This window comes from Falco punctatus, assembly GCF_963210335.1.
Source record: "Falco punctatus genome assembly, chromosome: 2".
NCBI classification, from domain to species: Eukaryota; Metazoa; Chordata; class Aves; order Falconiformes; family Falconidae; genus Falco; species Falco punctatus.
In genome coordinates this window covers 97,679,197-97,701,218 of record NC_137581.1, presented here as the reverse complement: position 1 = coordinate 97,701,218, position 22,022 = coordinate 97,679,197, and the positions used below count along the sequence as shown (strand labels likewise).

The window sequence follows — 22,022 nt, the reverse complement described above, 5'->3', positions numbered from 1 at the left end:
CTGCAGAAAATTGGCTACTAACCTGACTGGCTATATAAAGTAAAAAGTTCCTAAAGTATTTATCATGTGAGAGGAATATTTAATTCAGCTTTCAAAGACAAAAATAAAACTCTGTTTCATTTATCACCACAGTGATAAAGCGCTACGGACTCACAACTATCAACTGAAGACTTTTAAGGATTTCCTGTCACTCCTGTTGTAAGTAACTTCCTGAAAGTGCCGACCTTCCCCCTTGCCTTTAGTGCTCCATCTTGCAGCATGGATTTTTTCTTTTTTTTTTTCTTTTACTGTTTCTTCTTTACTACTCTAAGCAAATGGACATTTATTAAATACAGTTCTTGCAGCACTCAGGAATGTTCTTTTGGGATCCTAAACATTACAATTTAACTGTAAAGTTAACAGTTTTAAACTTCCCAGTCTTATACTTGCCAGTTAAACAGTTCCCTCCCACAAAAAAATAGAAACTGGGAAACTGCCGGTTTTAAAGAGATAGTGGACTTAATGGCAGTGTCAGGTCTGTTGGAGTGCAGCCTTTAGGGAAAAGCCAGGCAGCCTGTTTTCCCTGACTGGCTGTACAGCTTTGTTCCAGTATATCAGGGGTCCTCAAACTGTTTAACCAGGGTGCCGGTGCGCGGATGCAGTGGCAGGCCGTCATCTGCAGCTGCTTGGTTCCCCCCGCCCAACCCCCGGCGGGGGGGGGGGGGGGGGGGGGCGGGGGGTTCTGTAAATACCGGGGGCCGGACTGAGGACCCTGGGGGGCCGTATCTGGCCCGTGGGCTGTAGTTTGAGGACCCCTGCAGTAGAGGCTACCCATGATCTGCAGATGACACCATAACACTAAAAACATAACACATCCACAGAGATAAAAAGTCTTTTTTTCTCTTACTTTGTATAAGTAAATAGTAAGATGCAGTTGCTGGTCTGAAAACCCTAAAAATCTGTAGAATGAAAATAGAAAACAAAATTATGATTTCTCCAACTTTATAAAAGGTAAATTAAGACTCAAAAGTTTAAATGGTTTAGTAAAGGTTATGTACTAATTTGTTCCTTAGTTACTTGCTTATGATGAAATGTCTTCCATATCCATAGATAATTATCACATTTCTACAATATAAACCTGATTAAAGCAAGAAGAATAAAATTAGTTGTTTTAATAAGCATATGCCTGTAGGTCTACTTCAATATATGTTGTAAATAAAAGTTCATTAAGCAATGAAATGTGCTTATCATAATCTAAAAATGGTATAGGTGACAGAACAGGATACATTTCAATACCAACATAATGTCTTATGCCTAAAAACATAAACTGAAATTACATGGCTTTAACACTAGGTTTGTTCATATTTTCAAAAAATGGTATAATTAAAAAGCTAATGATGTAAGAGACCAGAATAAGAGAACTGTATGCAATTCCATTATTCTTCCCACATTCTGATCCCATATGAAGTACAAAATGGAATTGAAACAGGGGAAAAAGAGGAGGGAAACAGAAGTGAAAGGTTGTCTGCCTTTATCTTTCCTAACCTCCTTGATCATCCCTCACATGATTACCTTACTTGCCATCAAATTGATCAGCTGCCTTCCATTATTAAATGCGATTAAAGAGAATTTCAATAACACCCACACATCTTTTTCAAAAGCAGGATTGCAAACATTCGAAGAATCTGTGCCTTAGCATTACTTTTTCCTTTCAGGTTCAGCCTTTAGGGCTACAGTGTGGCTGGCCTCAAAGGCTCAAAAGTTGTATCAAATCTGACTCTTAAAACTGTTTACCTCCAATATCACATAACAGAGAATTAGACCTTCAAATTTCTGGTGGATGGAAGCATTTGGGAATAGAGAGAAATGGGATGCTTTCCTTTTTGTTTATTTCCATTTAGTTCATAAGCACACAATACACTTTGGTGAGTGGAGTGGACACCTGCAGACTTTCTACAGATGGCCTTACTTGAAACAACAAATACTGTTCAGGATAGTTAATAACACTGTGAGTTTTATGGAGATGGAAAATTGCTTTGTTTTGCTTTGCTCTAAGTATTTTTTATTTATTTTTTTTAAAGTAAAGAACATGTCTTGGTTCATGTGGTTCCACCTTTAGCTTCAGCTAGCCAGAACAGGGAGCTGTGTATGGCCAGATCTTCAGTTACAGTAAAGCACTTTGAGATCGAAACGTGGAGCCCAACTGCCTCTGTTCCACTGCATCCCGTCCAGCACCCGCCTGGGACAGCATGTGGCTTGCAGCACCTTCCCTTTCGCTGGCTGTGTTACTGAGTGAAAGCTGTGGTGGGTGCTTCTGCTGAGCTCACACCAGTCTGCACTGCCCTTGGGTTGTGGAAGGTGCTCCAGGGGATTTACTTACACAGAAAGAGACTTAGTTTGGAAAGACCATATAGCGTTAGAAACGGAATAGCCCAGCCAAGACTGGGCTTTCAACAGTCATTCAGGACCTAAGCAAGCTCAGTAGGATTTTTATAAGGTCTGGTTTTGGCTCATGTTCTTAAACTTTGCCTTTATTACACTTTAGGTAACTACATGATATTTACAATATTGAGCTTAATTGCATATTAAACATTTACTCAGACCAAAAACTGTTTACATAGGAAATTTCCAGAAATGGAAAAGGAATTGGGAGGAAGGACGGAGAATGTTGCCACAACCAAACAGATAAAATTATTTTTAAAAAGGCAATACATAGCAAAATTGCAAGAAGTCTGACAGCTCCCTGGATATTTTGTGTTTGCAGAAGGAGTAGATTAAATGTTATATTTAAAGAAAAGACTACCTGGGCCAATAAAGATGTTTCCCTATGGATCTCATGATATCACTTCTAATAGTACTGCTCTTTGGAATATGCCCTATGTATTTATATTTTTAAATTTATGTTTTAAAATTAAAGGAGAAAAAAACCCCACTAAACTAGCAGTAGAAAGCATTCATTTTTTCTGTGTTTTTTTTTTTCTAGCCTTTAAAAAACCCAATAAAGCAAATTAAAAAGAGGAAGTTTTATGCCTCTAGTCACTATTGGTGGTTTAACACAGAGAATTTTCACTGTTTCATTTTGACAGTGTACCATATAAAACATTTGCTGATTAACGTTAAGAATCAATTATTTTGCAGTTTAATGTCATGTGTGTAAGAATCTGAATTACCACTTTTGCTAGCCCATCTGTTTCCCTGATTGCTGCTGGCTTCTCCACAGGGATAGAAAATAGTAATTTAGTTGCTTCATTATTAACACCTGTGATTTTCACTGGCTGAGAACAAATATGCTGGGTTTCTGAAGCCACACTAGCTTTCAGGTCCTTACTCTTAGATGGTCATTTAATGCTGGACAAAGGTGGAAGGTTGCCACCACTGGAAAATCTAGCTAAATTTTTAAAAGTAAAACATAAATGCTGGCTGTGATAAGATAAGCTTCTGTATATCACTGTACCAATATAATCCAATTCTGGCCTAATTTCTTCTCTATCATTCAAGGTGGGGGTTCTTGTGGTTTTTTTTTTTGTTTCGTTTTTTGTTTTTTTCCCAATTTATGGATCAGTCTCAAGGGAATTACTAAAAAAATTACTGCCATGAGCTCCACATTCCAGATATTTGGACAGCATCTGAAGTTTTATATTGAGGGCAATACATTGCCTCAAGGGCACTCATTAAAGTAATTTTTTTTAAAAAACTCATTTCACATTTCTTAAAAGTAGAACCTGGAGCTCCAACTTTTCCAAAGCCAGCCATTTTTCTTCTTCATTTCCTTATAATAAACAAAGCATATTTTCTTCACCAGATCAAGAGCCCTGAAAGGAGAAAAAATCTCAATGAATTACAAGTTGCCTCAGGCAAAAAAGAAATGTGGATATTTATTCAAATGTTAGCATCTCCATCAAGCAGAAGATCATTTCTGACAATCTAGATTACTGGTTTACAGATAAATCACAATACAGGATCTAAATAATATTAACTTCACAATTATTATCTCATTATTGATTGCAAAATTGTTGTTAGGGATTACAGCCTTCGGTCTCACGCAGTAAATGAATCCTCACAAAGTAACTTCATTTTTGCAGCTGTGAAGCACATCAAAGAGGCTTATAGTTAATATTCTGTCTGGGAGCTCTAAGTTTGGGACCACTGATCTAAAGCTATGTAAATAAGTGTTTTGACATTTCTCTTTAGGATGCTCTCTTCGTCTTTTTCATACTCCCTTTAATATTGTCTTCCTCTACCTCCCGTCTTTGAGTTTTCTATTTCCATGCACAAAATATAGTTTCTGTAGAGATAAAAGTCCACAGCTTGATATGTAAGTGGTAGAATGTCTAAATATTGTTATAATGTGAGTGGGATTTGAAGGGTATTAACACAGTGCTTTCCAAGTAGGAGAAATTGTCTTATATACTAGTCCATCAACACTGACATAAGTGCTAGAGAAATTACCAGTACTTCAAGGAATGGAGTCATATTTCAGAATTATATCCTCCACCTTAATTTGTTTCTGAGATTAAGTAAAATTTATTTATTTGTTTGTTTTTTTGTTTGTTGCTAGGTAATGAAATTATTACTTTCATAAAGGGAGAAAATTTTGAGATTCGGTCAAAGCGTTGCTCCAAAAAGAGTGAATATGTCTCAAGTTGAAACTGATGTACAGTATAGAAAAACTTGATTATTTTTTTACTCTTCCTGCCAACAGTTGAAGAACACTTACATTAGGCTCAATAAGTGTGTCACTTACTTTTGATATGAGAAAGCACAAAGACCTGTTGACTTGGCAGGGAACAGAGCTACTCTTGAAAAGGTTTCATCTTTTCTGTTGGAGGTTTCAGATGATAGTTCTGATAGAAAATACTGTTGTACCTCATGTAAGGATTGTCTTAGACCCTACTTAGTCTTTTCTCTGGTCATCAGGGACTGTGAAGTGTAGGAGCACCTACTCCAGAGTTTTCACTGTGTTGGCAGCATTCAGGAGACTCTGAGAGACTCTTAAAACAGCTTTTGCACTCTTAACCAATTAAAAGGTAACAGATGGGCAAGCGAAGCTCAGTCCAGGTAAATTCATAATAATATAATTGGTGGAGTAGATGATTCAAAACTTAACACAAGGTGATGTTTTCTACAGAAGTGCACAGATAAGAGGTATTTTTTTACAATCAAGCAGTGAGATTTCCAGGCCACTGTAACATCAGTTTACATCACAATTATATTATCACTGTGCAAACAAGATGTCCATGAAGTTGTGGGTTTTTTCCTCCTTCTTTTTCTGTTTTGCGTTCTGTGTGATGATGTCCTACTACCTGAGTAAGATAACTCCTATCTAAAGATATTCTCATTGGTTTACGGGAACTCTTGTTTTTACAGTTTTAAGACTTCTTACTGCAGGGCACCCTACATGTAGTTACATCTCAAGGCAGCTTAGAAGCATTATTGGATTGATTTCTCAGTGGGAATATATAGCTCGACAATTTGGTGCTTTGCACTAGATGCCTTCAGATCCCTGCATGGATTTTAAAGGTTTCTTATTGATCTATAAAGACCAAAATAGTTTTGTTTCTGCCTATTTGATAAACTGCTTCCCTTCTATGGTACAGCAGCAGACAGTGAAAAGCACTGCAGTAAAATTTCCTCAATTTAACAGGGTAAATAATACTTCCAGGTCAGAGGGCCACCTTCAATGTGGTCCTCATCTTCAATGCAGAAGAGAGAGAAGGGAATGAGTATGGAGAAAGAAAAGCAAAGGAAGGGTGTTTTGATTCCATAATAGCTTGATTTGTACTGTACTCTGGTGTTTTGTGAAATGCAAAATTTCACTTTGATAAGCTGAGGAAGGACTGCAGCTTTCCATTTCATATACAAGTGCTGAACAACATCAGGAAAAAATACGTTCATGACAGCATTTTTGAGAGTTCAGAGCTGACCACGTACATTAAAAATCCTCTGAGCACATGTGAAGGATTGTGGTGGGTCTATACATGACATCTAAGAGGATCATTAGTGAAACCATGGAATTATCACTTTTGGGTATCTCCACGTTCACAAAGTTGAACTGCTATGTTCGTTTTGGCAGAAATGTTTTGATTCATGCACCCTGCTAGAATTTAATGCCACTAGCCTGCTTGGGTTGGTTTTTTAAGGATTTAACTACTCTTTTGGATGTCTCTGCACTGGATTCAAGAAATGAACCCCCAGGAAAAGTAAGTCATCTCAATAGGCATCTATCAGGTGGTCAGCTGAAATGTCTCCTAGACCACTCCATATACTGACTGCATCTCTGTTGCCTATAGTGCTCAAACACCAGAGCTAACAGCTCAAACGCTCCTTACACATGTAGATAGCTAAATGAAGGTGCCCGAGTCTCAAGCATATTCCACACCTAGTCAGATAATAGGGAAGAAGCCTTCTTTCATCACAGATGAAAACCAAGGTCATAACAGACAGTTTTATTAATTACATAACATTTATTTTTTTAAATCCAATGAAACTATTTTCCTCCAATGATCTTTGTTTAGAAAGTAATTAGGTATTTCTTTATTAGTAACACACAACAAACCCAGGGTCTGAAATCATCTGACTTCATAAACAGTTTGCTCCAACTCCAATTTGCAAGCTGCAGATCCACTACTGACATGCATTGTTAGCATCTCTGTCCATACCTGCTCATTGAAAGGAACACTGCACAAATTTGGTCTGCAGAATTCAAATTATTAATGGCACTTCTAATTCATAATGCTTAGTAAAGAGATGTATACACATGGTAAATATTCTGGTATTATTTCATCTGTGATTTCACCCAGGTTCTCTCCTAATTGTGAATGTAGGGTACCATTAAAGTATTTTCTTTTAATGAATTTCATTAATTTCTTTCTTCTGAATTTCATTTTTACTCCTATTTTGTTCTGATTATCATTAGAAAGGATCTGCAGTGCCTTTAACTTTCTACTTGGCCAGACAATGCATCATTATGGAGACACCCAGCAGGAGTTTACAAACTCTGCCTTAACTGGGGAACCTGCAGATTTTCTTTGAAATTTTCAGGAATATTCACTGGTCATAAAGCAGCTTTAGAGGTCAGATAGGTTCACATAGTTCACTGTTGTGGCAACCCTCTCATACCTTGTACATCTGATTAGAAAACAGAGAAATCCTGAGGCCATATGCACTAGTAAGCAACAAATCATGTCCATCATTTGACCAGTGCAGTATCCACTGCATCCATGTCATACTTCACATATGCTTGTCTCATCTTTCTCAAAACTCTCAGCCTTCCCAGAGAAGCTATTCCAGAGGTCTCCTGTTCTTTAACATTAGGAAGCTTCCATAGTGATTACCTGCTCTGTTGGACTCTAAGTTTATGATGAATCAACCTAAACAATAAACTGAATTCAAGTCATGCTACTTGTTTAAAATATGTGAAGGAGATGCCTGCTTTAAGCTGTTCTATATTGTAAAATAGCTATTTTGGAGTAGTTGTCAAACTATAAGGCACTTCTACTTCATGTAGCCATGTTTACATCCAGTTTTACAGACCTCGTAAAATGCTTGATTGCTTCTCATGAAGAAATACCTCCAAATAAGAATTAGTAAATTTTAAGGATTAGTAAATTATTACTGTCTGAGATTGTTTGGTTCTTCCTTCATGTCTTGTTATCCTTTTTCATTGCTTCAGTTGGAAATCGGTACATTTATTTTCTCATCTCTTGGCGATACCATTACACCTTTTTAAAAACATATGTATATTTGTTTTTTGTTTAGACATTACTTAACTACACCAGCCCTCCAGGTTGTAACCACAGAGCAGTGAGACAGCCATTCAGTTACACTCAACTCCCACGACTGACATTTCTTAGCATAGTGGAAATTAATGTTGCTAACCGGGGAGCTACAGCCTATTCATTCAATCATCCATCTTTTTCTCCAGTCCTGTGGAAGGACAATAATTAGCTGGAATCAAGCCTTTTTAATATGTACCGCCATTGTTTAGTCCTCTAATCCTTATTTCAGCAGAAACTTAAAAACATAAATTTCAGGTAATCACACTCAAGTTTCTAAATTCCCTGAAATTCTAGTTGAACGTGGTAATGAGAAACCACACAAGACTGACAGAAAATCTGAGCGCTTATATGTTGGTATCTCTCTAATATTTTTATAGAGCTGATTCTTATTTGTAACACCATGAGATGGTCCTGAAATAGATGTACATGTTGATCCCTGTCCTAATTTAACCCCAGCCAGCAACTAAGTACCATGCAGCTGCTCACTCACTCCCTCACCTCCACAGAGATATTTGGGGAAAAGTTAAAACTCGTGGGTTGAGATAAGAACAATTTAATATTAAATAATAACAACAACAACAATTGTAATGTGAAGGAGAGAGAGAGAGAAAAAAAAAAAAGGAATAAAATCCAAAAGGGGAAAATAAAACCCACCGAGGGATGCACAATACACTTGCTCACCAGCTGCAGGCCGATGACCAGCTAAGCTAGACCCTGAGCAGCGACTGGCAGGTCCAGCCAACTCCCCCCAGTTTATATACTCAGCATGACGTCCCATGGTACAGAAAATCCCTCTGACTGGTTCGGGTCACCTGTCCTGGCTGTGTCCCCTCCCAATTCCCCGTGCCCTGGCAGGGCCCAAGGAACTGAAAAGTCCTTGACTTCGTATAAACATCACCCAGCAACAACTGAAAACATCCATGCTTCATCAACATTATTCTCATACTAAATCCAAAGCACAGCACTGTAGCAGCTACTGCGTAGAAAATTAACTCTATCCCAGCTGAAACCAGGACAATCCCCTAATCCTTAGGTATCTCAAAGTTATGCACTTCTTTTTTAAGATTTAGAAGATCATTGTCCAGGTCTTAACTTGTCTTAAGTCTCAAACCTCAAAATTCTTCTGTGTCAGCCATTTCATGCAAAGGAAGAATATAGAATATTTAAACATTAGTATCTCTTTAGTGCTAGACAGCAAAAGAACTTCTTATGCAATGGCATTTTAACAGTTCCTATTCTATGCCATAAAAAATCATTTTTAGATTTCATCCTATTTAAACTCATATTTCAAATCTTTTGTCATGTTTTCTTGACCACAAGTTTCACTCAAATAGCTAAGTACAAAAGTCCTCTGACTTCCCTTCATGAAAGCACTTATGCTACATGCACATCACTCTGATGGAATGTGGTTTCTTCTCAAACATCTTTAATGGATAGAAAAAGACTTAAGCGCATGCTTATCATTTAGTATGACGTTTTGTTAGCTGAAACTCAAGGCTTGGGCAGAATTTCAACTCATTAGCAATTTTCTCTAATATTTTAGAAAGACATTCTATAGTTTTGCCTTGTATAACAGTATACTTCATTCATAACAAGTATAACAATAAATTTCAAGGCAATTAAAATAGCAATTTTTAATGGCTTAGTTAGCCACACTAGTAGGCAAGCCCTTCCGTTTGCTGAATACTCAACCACTGAACCAATGATTATTGGCCTGAAATTTTACTTAGTAGTATAGTTCAGCACTATTGTAATTATATACTATTAAAACTAGGTTAAACTTTAGCTAACCCAAATTCATTGGATCAAGATACTGCGATAAGCAGAGTCAAAATACAGAAAACTTTATTGTTATCTCATTAATTAAATTAATTTTCAGGAAAAAAACCCAAACACTGTTTATTCTGATACTGAATAGCAGCTTAAATGCACGTGTGAATCCCAGACTAGCTGCATCAAATTACTTATGTTGGTCTTTGATCACTTTTCTCTGAACTAGTGATTTCTTGTTCAAGTCAGTATCTTAAAGGGCTTTTATCACTGTTGTTCAAAATGTTATAGATAAAAATAGAGTGTTTTCTGAGGAGTTACTAGGTAGAAATAGGAAATCTGAAGAGTTCTGCAATGTTTTGTTTCTCTCTTCAATGTAATTAGTATCAGATATGATCAATAAGAATCATATTGTATTAGATATTCTTCTATTCAGATGTTGGTAAAAATAATGAAATACATGTATTTATCTGCTGATAACAAAACATGGTAACACAAATGTGGTTTTTTTCTGAGATACCTTTGAATGAATGTGAATTAAGATAATTGAATTCTTCAAGACATAAGTGCAAATAGTTAAAATTATTAGTGTATACAGTCAGCAAATTAAGATCAGTTTAACAAGGATCTCTAAAAGTTATCACTGAGAATACACCATTAAATAATATCTATGGGGAAGTTGGAGGGTTTGGTTGCAGCCTTAATGCTATTTAAAGAACATGCAATATACCTGTACCCTTTCAGAAAACAGTGACTCTGAAAAGATGCATAACATTTCAAGTAGAAAATCAGCTGACACTGACCTCCCAGTACGATTCTGTGGAGGAATATTCTTGTATCTGTATACAATTTAAGGAGTCCAGCTTTCAAGCATACCAGTCACAAGAAACAGAATCAGATACCTTATTCCAGGATGGAGATGTCTTACAGCAGGAGACTTGCATACATTTTGGGTTTTTTTGAAAAAGAATATCAAAAGATTATCTCATACAATGTGTAAGTATCACCTTTAAAAAAAAAAAAAAAAAAAAAAAAAAGGAGGTACTAAATGGCTGTAGAAGAGATGTCAAAGCTGTTTCAGTGATGAGAAGCTGAAGCCAGAGCTCAGAATACAAATGAAGACACAGCCTTTCACAGTGACAGTGATTAGTCATCGCAGCAGCTAACCATTCAGCTGGTTGACTCTCTCTCTTTCAAAGCCTTCAGATCAAAACTGTACATTTCCATGGAAGTTATCTTAGTCAAACCCAGACATTCAAATTTGTAGGCACTGTAGCTGGATGACAAGTTTTAGTTAAGCCCAGAGATAACTTTGTTGGGTGAAATTTAATAGCCTACACAACGGGCTACACAGGTGTCAGATAATCTAATGGGGTCCTGTAAAATCAGAAGGTGTGTATTAGGAGGGTAACTACATTGCCCACTTTGCTGTGTTACAGGTTTTGGCTGCTGATGTTCACACATTCTGGACTGCAGGATGATAATGAGACAGTATCATTTCAGCAAAGAGAAATAATGTTCATTCTGAACCATTCCTGAAGTATATTTGATTTGTCTAATTGGACAAATAACAGCTAAAGCAAAATCATCTTCATTCATGTGATGCTTAAAGTGCAAATGAGACTTGAAGCAAGAGCATCAGAGTTGGGTGTCTATTATTACAACCACTGCTCCCAATCTTGTGCGTTTTTTTAGTTTTGTGGGTTGGTCTTTTTCAGATGGGAAGCTTTGAATAAATATGCCATACAGAAATGATCCTCCTCCTAGTTATCTGAAGAAAATGCTTTGAATGGAAAAATAGTTCCAGTGGAGTTCAATTTGAACCTATGATATTAAAAGCTAGCATGCTGCAGTGTCCAGGATGTGTGATGGTAGAAAGGGAAATAGTTACAGTGAATGAAACCACAAGAACCTCCCCTTAGAAACAAGGTTAAAAACATGTTTTTAGGAGAGCTTCAATTTACTTTTCCACTACCTTCTGAAAACTGTGGTAGTAGTCTTGGCTGAGGCTTTAAAACCTCTGCGTTAGCAATCCCAAGAAAATGATATGGCTTGTTATATTAATCACAATATCTTACTTCACTCACTTTGCAGGTAAGTAGGGGAGATGGCTGGATTTTGGGTTGGTTTTTGGGGGGTTCTTTTTTTTTTTTTCCCTGCTTTTAATTTTACCCCAGAATTCTCCAAACCCTAACTGATCAAGGAAGGCAGTGTTAATTTTAAATCAAGGATGAAAGTGTCAGTTGCTCAGTTATACTTTGTAAAATCTTGAAGCTGCTATATTATGGAGGAAAGGAAAAATGTGAAAAAATGTATAAAAGTAGATAAAAGAGTAGATAGAAATTAAAATTACACCTGTCTGACACAAAATTAAAATTACATCTGACTGAAAAAGGAGAAAAATATGGTTTCATTTTTCCATGTTATGATTTTTCACTGATTTTTTATATATGGGTCAACTGACCAACGTATTAAGCATATTTCAGTATTTCTTATAAAACTGCATCTAGGAGTACCTTTAAAAAGTGTGTGTATTCACTTACACCAACAAACTTAAAGAAAAAAAATAAAAGCTATTTAGGTCTATTTTTTTAATAGCCTGATGAAAATGCAAAATATATTTCAGATATGAGCCACCTGTTTCCGTTAACAAAGTTAGCTAACTCTCCTTCATTGACTGAGGTGAGACTGGTTTTCTGTGGGTTGTGAAATATTGCTGTCCATTTGATGTAGTGATTTTTTAAGATATTTATTTTTCACCCAGGTAAAAGGTGTGTCCCAGAAACACTTCTGGATTATTTCCATTTTAAAACATGTTTCATGTTAACTTTCAGGAATCTCTTTCAAGTACAGCCCAGGTATTTCTGAACATAGACATTAAACATACTATGTATGTTTAAATGACAAAAAGTGTAAAAAGAATGACTATATAAAAATAGGAGTAATGAGCTGTTTTAAAACATCTTATCGATTTGTTCTTGTATTTTTAAAAGCATATTTTGTCTGCTCTTAGTAATGACTCTCCAATTTTTTATACTTCATATAAAAATGTAGATGTGAAACTTAAAAGACAAAACCTGTTTCAATTGAAAGCAAATTCACAAATACAAGAACATTTGTGATGGAACTCTAGTGCTATGTCCTCAGAAGGAAAAGAAAAGGTTCATTTTACAGAATGTTTATTGTCTTTATCTGAACTCATTACTGTGTGTGAGAAATAGGTGCTTTTATAATTTTTAAAAAAAAACAAAAAAACACACCACATTTTAACTGTTTAAACATTCATTGTGGGATGAAATTAGTCTTGACTTTAAGTTACTATATCTGTTTATTGACTACAAAGGGACAGTAGGGTTAAGTTAGGTGTTTAAATGTGGATATTTAAAGTGTGAATAACTGAGTTTCAAGTAGAATAATCTCATATGATTTATTAGTTAAAATTTCAGAACTCAAATGCAGATATAGCCATGTAAGGTGCTAAATGGAGTGGGATGAGACCTGAAAAGGGTGTTAAGTAGGGGATTATTCTGTTATTCAGACGAGACTGCAAGAGCTAATCACTATGCTGCCTGGAAAAGCCCCTTTAAACTATTTGCCAGTTGAGGACTGCCTAAGTGAAATGCACTTCGGTGAACTCCAGTGTTACCGAAATCTCGGAATGAAGAACTTATCGACACCGATGTGATGTAGATAAGCAGACACTTCTTTATTGACGGCCGGGTGCATGAGTGAGTTCCCTCACGATCAACGCACCCGGCCGTCAATAAAGAAGTGTCTGCTTATCTACATCACATCGGTGTCGATAAGTTCTTCATTCCGAGATTTTGGTAACAGTTTTTTCTTCATTCCGAGATTTCGGTAACACGAGGATTTGGCTCATGCCATCATGCTTGTGGGTGAGGGAGGAAAGGCAGACATTGCAGCCTGCCAACTCTTAGACTGGCTAGCAATTGCCTCTGGAAGAGGGAATGTCTAAATGCGTTATCAATTTAGCTTTCTGGATCCTTTGCAATTAATATCAGATTTGTGCCTTGAGGTGTATTGTCTGGTTCATGGTGCTTTTTTCCCCCTTTTTCTTTTCCTTTTAGCTGTTGAAAGCATAGTAATAGATTTACCTCAGGCATGCTTCCAGTCATTTTGCTCATTGTTGCCTGTATACATGCAAGAACTTCCTCTCAAAATATCCGTCATCTATGGATTCATCATCCTTCTGCATTGATTTTATACAGTTAGTTTATGTGTACATAGTATCCATATAAGACTTCACTTGAAAAATAAATAAATACCTGTCCCCCAAAAAACCCCAATGACTCTGGGATGTGATGTCAGGAGCTACCAAAGCTGAAAAATTGTGGAAATTGAAGATTGTTTTGAGATTGCATAGATAATATTTCAACCAGTGAGTCTAAGTAAACTTAAATAATCCTTCATGGAACTGCAGGGAACTTCGTTTTTCCTAATGTATTCATTAATGCTGTGTTTAGTTTAGTTTTAGTTTTTACTCTGTTTAGCTGTAATTGTGTTTCCTTGTCTTCCAGTATTCATGCTTATAAAAAAGAGCATGCAAATAATTAAATAATGATGTATTGAAATAATAGGATAAAATTAATGGAGCATTAACATTACTTTTAATGAAGGCAGTAATGAGTATTAGTATCCCTTGGTCTAATCCCATTTAAATATAATCCTGGATTTTTGTGATATTGACCTTTAGAACAATTGTAACTGCCATTTCCCCCCAGATGTCCTTCAAATTAAACAGCATGGAAATAGTTTTTTCACGTATTTTCATTAGTGACATAACTATCTCATACTGTAAATCGAATCTGTGCTATTAGCAATATGTATATCCTTATAAAACTTCATTAAAAATGCCATATGCACATACACAGCAATTGTGAAAAAAGCATTTCAGTTTTGCACATTGATCAGAATAAAGGCATTTTCAGAGCTTTTCCAGTAAATTGTTGCCAAAATGGGTTTTCAGTGTCATCCCTCATTTTCATACAAACTTTCATACAAAGCCCAAAGACTATCAAGTCATTATAAATTGTGTAAATAATGTATCTGACAATCCTTTACAGAGACAATAAAACCTGGGACAGAAACTATTACATACATAGGAAATGTAATATTTAGATAAAATGCAGATACTAGCAGAACAATAGTTTAAATTTGTGGAAGTACGTGCATTTTTTTCCTACAACTTTTTGCAAGTTGAAAATACTGCCTGAAATTTCCCAGAGCAAAGCTTTGCTTTGAAGGCATCCCAAAAGTTTGAGAATAATAGCAACTATACACAAATTTATTCTAGTCCTTAACCTAGCTCTGTTTGCAACTCCTACTTTGTCACCTCCTGGGCTTGCAAGTTCTTATACCCTAACATGTAATTGATTTGATACATGATCTTTAGGCAATGTTAATGACTGTCTTTCTAACTCTGCTTTGAATGCTGACTGCAGCATTGGTTTCTTGGAAGGCTGTAGCAAAACTGTTGTCTGCTTCACTGAGTTCACCTTTCACTATGCATGCCTATAGCTGTGCCTTTCTGCACATCCAGATAGAGGCTGCGTCCACATATTCAGGCAGCCAAGACAACCCTCCCTAAGAAAGCACACCTATGTTTACTTGAATGTACTTTATTTACACCTTACAGACAACAGCAGCCCAGAGCTTTCAGTTGTGCAATACCCTGAAGACGCCAGAGTGCTCCTGAACTCCACAGTGTGGATGCTGTGTGTATTTGAGTACCCCCGTGAGGAGAATGAGGAGCCAGTTGTGTACTGGAGGAAAGGCCCTGACTGTCACAGCCAGCAGAGCCTCCAGTCCAGCCCTGGCACAGGCAGGCCACAAGTACACATCACAAAGAACACACTGAGGGGATTCTCCATCTTAAAGCTGAGCAATGTTGACCAGAATGCCAGTAACTCCTATTTCTGCGACGTGATGCTAACGCAGAAAATCCAGGGCAAACGTGGAAATGGCACCAAACTGACTGTTCATGGTAAGAACTGCTTTGGAGTGACAGAAATGGACTTGATGTGTGCAGGATGAATTAAACTTTCCTTCAGCCTTATTGCCTTCTCTCCTACTGCTTGCATCTGCTGGAAGAAGGGTGGGAAAAAGCAGTCTACAGTCATATGAGTAGGGGAGGGAAGGCATGCCTCTTATTTCAAACATTTATACAGCTGGACAGACCTCTCAGGGACAGAGACTCTTCTTCAGATCTAAACGAGTTCACCATGCAGTAGAACATTGACTCTATATTTTATAGAATTCTAAATATTTTATATATTAATATATATAGCATCCATTGAAAGTATATATTTATTTTAAATACTTTTTCTTAATCTTCTCCACAAATATTTGCTGTCTTTGCTTTACTCCATACAGAAAAAAAAACCCCAAAACCACAAACAAAAACCCTGATAATTTTTCATTATTATCTTTATAGTTTTCCTCAGTCTTTATAAGCCAATGTTCTTTTTCGAAATAGGCAGTTTGTGCTTCCTCTTCCAGTTACCGAAAAATGAACAGTAAGTTCACACAGCAGTTGTGAGTGCTTTTAGAAAGAGTGTACATGGAAGTAGGAATACGTGGGAGGGGAATTTTCTGTTTCATTGTAAAATAATTTTCAACACCTTATAACTCTTCCCCTATCCTCTAACTATTAATCCAATTTCCATAATCCTGCTGGGGATGTGACCTCAGTGGCCGAGAACACTATTTCAGACAAGTTTTCTTCATGTGGTTTCTCCAGACAAGTGTGGCTAGCAAATGCTAAATGCCACAAAGTGTCTCTCTCATCCTGGATTCCACATCATGTATAACAATTGACTAATGCATTTCCTCTGAGTCCCTAGGAAAACACAGCCGTCAATGAAATCCTTTTGCCTAATGCACCATAAGCATATGTTTAGTTCAGTTTATAAAAAGAAGGAAAAGTTGTCTGAGACTTAGTAAGATAACTGTCATTTAGATTGGCTTTTTCATCATTACCTGTGTCCTACATAACAAAGACGTTTTTGGATAGCCCACTTTTAGTTAACTGAGAATTTTGTTTACTTTCCATTGCATAAGTAGCTTACAATAGGTTCAAAAAATCTCATGTCTGAATTAAAAAGAAGACAACAGTTCTTTCACAAGAAGCTTAACCTTTTAGTCTGGAAGAACAGTGAAAGAAAGGGTGACAGAAAGAAAGACAACTGTGCTGTTGGGTCAATCCTCACTAAGACAACTGTGCTGTTGGGTCAATCCTCACTAATCCTTCAGATGAAATCTTATCAGAAAAGCAACTTTTTTTTTTTTTTTTTTTTCAAATACTTAATTATCTTCTTTGTTTCAGATTTCAAATGCAAAGACTGTACAAGATCAGATAAGATCTGGTGGGTTTGGTTCCTTCTTCTTGGATACACCATTTTTGTCACCACAGTTGTCATAGCTTTTGGCGTAAGTAGTAACTTGAGAAATAAATACTACAAATGTAAAGGTGGGTGGCATCTTCTGATGAAAAGAAATGATAAGCAGATTAACCTGAATATGTACCTGTGGCAAAGTAAAAAGTCACTCAATTTTCTGTTAACTAAAGTGTTTTACGTATAACCCCCACCTGTGAATGTATTGAGGACCTGGCCACAAAAAAAAAAGGAAGCTGTGAAATAAAGAGAAATGGTATCTGGGATTTTTTTCTGAATTTTCTGACAAGTGAGAAGCAATTTTCTGTGTTGCTGGCTGATCTTGTTACTTTTACCTGGAAACAAAAGAAAATGAGAAAAAAAAAATGCCTAAATGACTAGCAGTTTGAAACACTCCCTGCTCCCTCCATGCTTCTGGGCTCCAGCTCCTAATTTCATGAATGTTCCTGGACAGACATCAATGTCTGCTTATCTTCTGTCTTGCTCATGTTCTGGCCAACCAACCTGTCATGCCAGGGTTTTATGCCCACTCACACTCACTAGCTGGTATGGGCCAAAGCCTCACATGTACCTGACCAACAGTGCAGCATCCTGTCAACTCAAAAACTTAAAAATATTTTGCAAGAGAACAAGAAAACATTTATTTTGATACAAAATTGTCTAAGCACAGGGTGAGTTCTTATCCTTCACATGGTATTTTACAAATCCTTTCCTCTTTCCTAGTTGTGGCTCTGTTCCACACTTCAGGAAAAAACTTCATAATCATCTTAATTATTTTTTATGGAAACAAAAACTAAAAAGGCAGCTATTAATGAATAGTTCTACTTTGATCCCATTTGGCAATACTCTTTATGTAAATGAAACCATTTGGGAGGAAATAAACCTGAGCTGAAGAAATGTGAGCTATGCCACAACTTGATGCAAATGAGCATCACAGTCTTTGAAGGCAAGGATGGCACCATACTCATGCCTCTCAACTGTATGATGTGCTCTACTTGTATTTACAAGGTCCGTACTTGCAAGTGTAGTTCAAAGACTGTAACTTATAGGAGACCTAAAAAAATTCTGTGTGCTCCACCAACGTCTGTCCTTAAAACTACTATTGTAGAGTCCCTTAAACATTAACAAACACAGGCTAAATCAGACCAAGAGGGAATAGGTACCAGCTTTACAGGTTTAGAGGAAAAAAACTTAGCCCTTGAAGAAACAAGATGGTTTTAAATCTATAGCTATTTTAAGTCAAGAAAGACGGATCTTTCAGGTAGCCAACTCTTCACTGAAAGGCAGGGTTTCCTTCACCTCGTCCTCTCTTTCTCAGTATGTGCTCCTTAAAGGGACTGCTTAAAGGGGTTACTTCAGTGTCACTGGACCTGGCATTATGGCAACAGCTCCCTCCCTGCCCATACTGCCACACAGCCAAGAACTTCGTTATTAACATAAGACTCGGCACCAGGGACATAAATTACAAGATTTACAAAGTCTTACGATGCCTGATTGCTCTTCTAGGTAAAGCTTGGGTTTTACCCAACTTAGCAAAGTTTGGGTTTTGTTTTCTTTAACAACCAGTTGTTAAGTACTGTTACCTCAAAGCCCCATCAAAACCAGAAACGTTCATGCAATTCAGTCAGCAGGAGACATGGTATGTGTATTTAGGGAGACAGTAGACTCATGCTAGAGAGAGACCTGGTAAACAGTCAGACGTTGCTAAAATACAATAGCAGCAGAAGCCTGCCAAAAGCGTTTCAGGTCTGAATATACAAAGCAAGGCAACCTAGTCTCTCCTAAAATGAGTCACTGTGAGCACAGTCAGCAAGCAGTAGCAAATGTTACTTGGGTCTGGTTGGGATGGACTTTAACTTTCTCCATAGCAGCCTGTATGGTGCTGTGGTTTGGATTTGCGGCTAAAACAGCGTTGCTAACACACTGCTAACACACCAATGTTTTGGCTGAACTTGGATGGCATCAAGGCTTTCTCTTTTTCTCATTCTGCTGCCCTAGTGAGTAGGCAGGGGGTGGGCAAGGGACTGGGAGGGGACACAGCCAAGAAACCTGACCCCAACTGACTGAAAGGTCATCCCATACCATATAATGTCATGCTCAGCCATAAGAGCTGGGTTAGGGGAAAAAGAACAAACCGGGTTTTGCCTTTTGAGGCAACCAGTGCTCAGAGGCTGGCCGGGCACTGGTATGCTGGATGGAGGTGGTGTGTGATTTCCTCTGCATCACTTGGTTTTTTTTGTTGTTTTGTTTGGTTTCTTTTTTTTCCTCTCTCCTTCACCTGTTAAACTGTCTTTATCTTGACCTATACATCATTTCGCTTTTGTTCTTCATATTCTCTCCCCAGTCCCACCAGGGCTGAGGGAGTGAGCGCATGAGCAGCTCTGCAGATGCTCAGCTGCTGGCTGGGTCAACACACCACACAGACCGACACTGAAATTTATAAAGTTAGGAAGTTTATAACTTTTAAAGGTATTTTTTTTTTTTTAGTAAATACCAAAAGTTCCCTGTCATGAAAATGTACGTTATATCAAAATCAGAGTGCAAACTACTGGAAGTGGGACTAGATGACTCAAAAGCCCTTCAGCCCTTACAGGCCACTGCTTAAATCTGACATGTCACGGCTGGTTAAGGCCTTTGGGGAGCTTCTGCACAGAAATGTTAACTTCAAGAAGAGGTCTGACCTGCCTTTTCTGCGTCCAGAATTCTCTCAGCTGTTCCCTTGCTTCTTGCTTCTGCCAAATTTTCTCAGTGCTTCCAAGTCAAGACTAGGGCACAGCAACACACTATACCAATGACACCTGGGTGGCAACTGTGTCTGTTCTTCTGAGAAGCCATTACAGTGGTCACCTGGGGATTCTCCCCAAAAGAAACACCCACCCCATCCACTCTCAAAAAAAAAAATTGTTTATGCTATGTAAGAATAAAGAACGAATGAAAATGTCTCTCTCCTAATTCCCATGCTCTATTTTTTTCTAAAGTAACAGCAAGCATACATCTTCAAGGATAGTATTGGGAATTGGAGAAGTATTAAATAAAATCACTGGTATATAGTTGGACATAGTTTTTGCCTATTTCTTGAGTACAATATGGATCACCCTTACCCTGCTACCAGTGAAGGCTTAGAATTCAGCATGTAAGAAGCTAATTCAGTGAAACAAATTTTGATATTCATTCTTAATCTTATTTTAAACCAGAATGTACTATAATTGTTCTAGTGTATCATAATGGCCCACAACTGAACATACTCCACTTGTTTATGAAGTTAGAACCAAACAAGCTATAAAACAAAACTACATAGGTATTAGTATCTTAGCTTACATACGAATAACATTTGCTATTAATAGCAATAATGAATAGTCTGTCAATTCATGAAGGTGTAATTAAAATTTGTATTTCCACATTTCATTTTGGCTGTGATATGCATAACAACTTTTAAAACAATTCAGAATAAATGCTGGATTGCTATCCCAGTAATGTTAGCAATATGTTTTCTAAAAAGATGGGGTATCTCATGGAAACAGTTTTAATGCCTAACAATATATTTTTGTGGAATATTGCAACAGATTCACCAGTGCTGTAAAAAGTGCCATAATGAGTCAAGAAATAAAGATAGCAGTGCTACCCTGCCAAGTGATTGGATTTATGGCCAGCCATCCAGACCAGTTAATAATGGGTTTAATCAAGAATATGAAGATATGTCACTAATAAGAACTTTCAGTGACAATGGAAGAAAAATGATATGAAAAACAAGGTGTGTGCAGTTGTAACCAAGAGATGAGCATGCGTGGTGTCTACTTGTATCAAGGTAGAAAAGAAACAACACAAATCACTTCATGAACTGAAAATGTTTTTTGTAAAGAAGTTACCACTCCATGCAGCTACAAATGGAATGAGCTTTAGTGTATGTAACTCTCATCAAAGTACTGTAAAAGCTAGATCAAACCTGTTTTCCACACCAACTAATCTGACCATATGGGTTTTTTTCTACTTCAAACACAAGGACACAGATGGATATTTTTTTTTTTACCCACGTTAGGATAGCTTCTTTGCTTTACAAATGCAATCCTGTAATACAGTATCTGTCCACTGTAATGACAAATTTAAAGAAGAATTTGTCATAGAGGAATTCCTCACATGCTCCCAGTGCACCATCTGACCACATTTCTAACTCCTTACACATCCCCCACATTTAGAAATCGCCGCAACTTCTTCCACTCTTAGCTATGTAGCCCGCTATGCCACTCATGTGATGCACATGGGGTACGTGCATCTCCCAATAGAATGAAAATACTTAACGCATCCTTAAAAGTTGTAACTTACATGTTTTCTGAAGAAACATTAATTACTGAAATCTTGACATGTAGAATGGCTACACAGATATGTTTACTGCTAGTAGGGCTTACCCTTACTGCTTATGTGCCATACCTAAGATTGTAATTAAAATATTCAGATGTCAAAAGTGTCTTTTAAACTTGTTTTAAAGTGCTTAGAATACTTGTGGAATCTATGCAAATAATAAAAATAGAACTAAGCTGCATAGAAAGAGCTTATGCATAGTAATGAAGTACTAGAGGAAGTGCTGCCTTGGTATAGTTACATATATGTGACTTGAAGGAAATTAATACATTGACAAAGTATTCAACTTGTTGAAAGTAACTTTTTTTTTCTTTTTTTTTTTTTTCCCAGTCAAATATTGCAAGCTGAATATTGTGTTTCAAATATGCTTACCACTGAAAATACATTATTTGAAAGGAAACAGTTCATAGACAGAAGTTCAAATGACAGAGGTTACATCCTTATACGTGAATTGTGCAGTAGTTATAAAAAGTGAGTAAACTCTCTTCACATAAAAGGGGACAGCAAGTCACGCAGTTGACACTCAGGGCTGGACATTAAGAAGTACATACATACTGCTTGCTGGATTCAGCTTCCACATCATCACTAGCATCTTTTTCTAAACTATTTCCTTATTCTGTGAGTAGAGATGCCAAAGGATTTTCATTTAAGAAACTAATCTGGGCATCTGAATCTTTTTGATGAAAGTGCTGGTTAATACACTTATTTCTAAGTGAAATGTGAC

The 22,022-nt window shown here is 37.0% G+C and overlaps 1 protein-coding gene across 1 annotated transcript; it reads left to right on the top strand.

Annotated features, from left to right (window-relative positions):
* Positions 1-736: 736 nt before the first annotated feature.
* LOC308059780 (uncharacterized protein) lies at positions 737-20,685 on the top strand (the record flags this gene model as incomplete). Its single annotated transcript, XM_080377659.1, has 4 exons — positions 737-11,621; positions 15,184-15,531; positions 16,873-16,976; positions 20,506-20,685. Exons 1-4 carry the CDS (start codon positions 11,570-11,572, stop codon positions 20,683-20,685), a joined length of 684 nt encoding a protein of 227 aa, XP_080233785.1. The 5' UTR covers positions 737-11,569.
* Between the last annotated feature and the right edge of the window lie 1,337 nt (positions 20,686-22,022).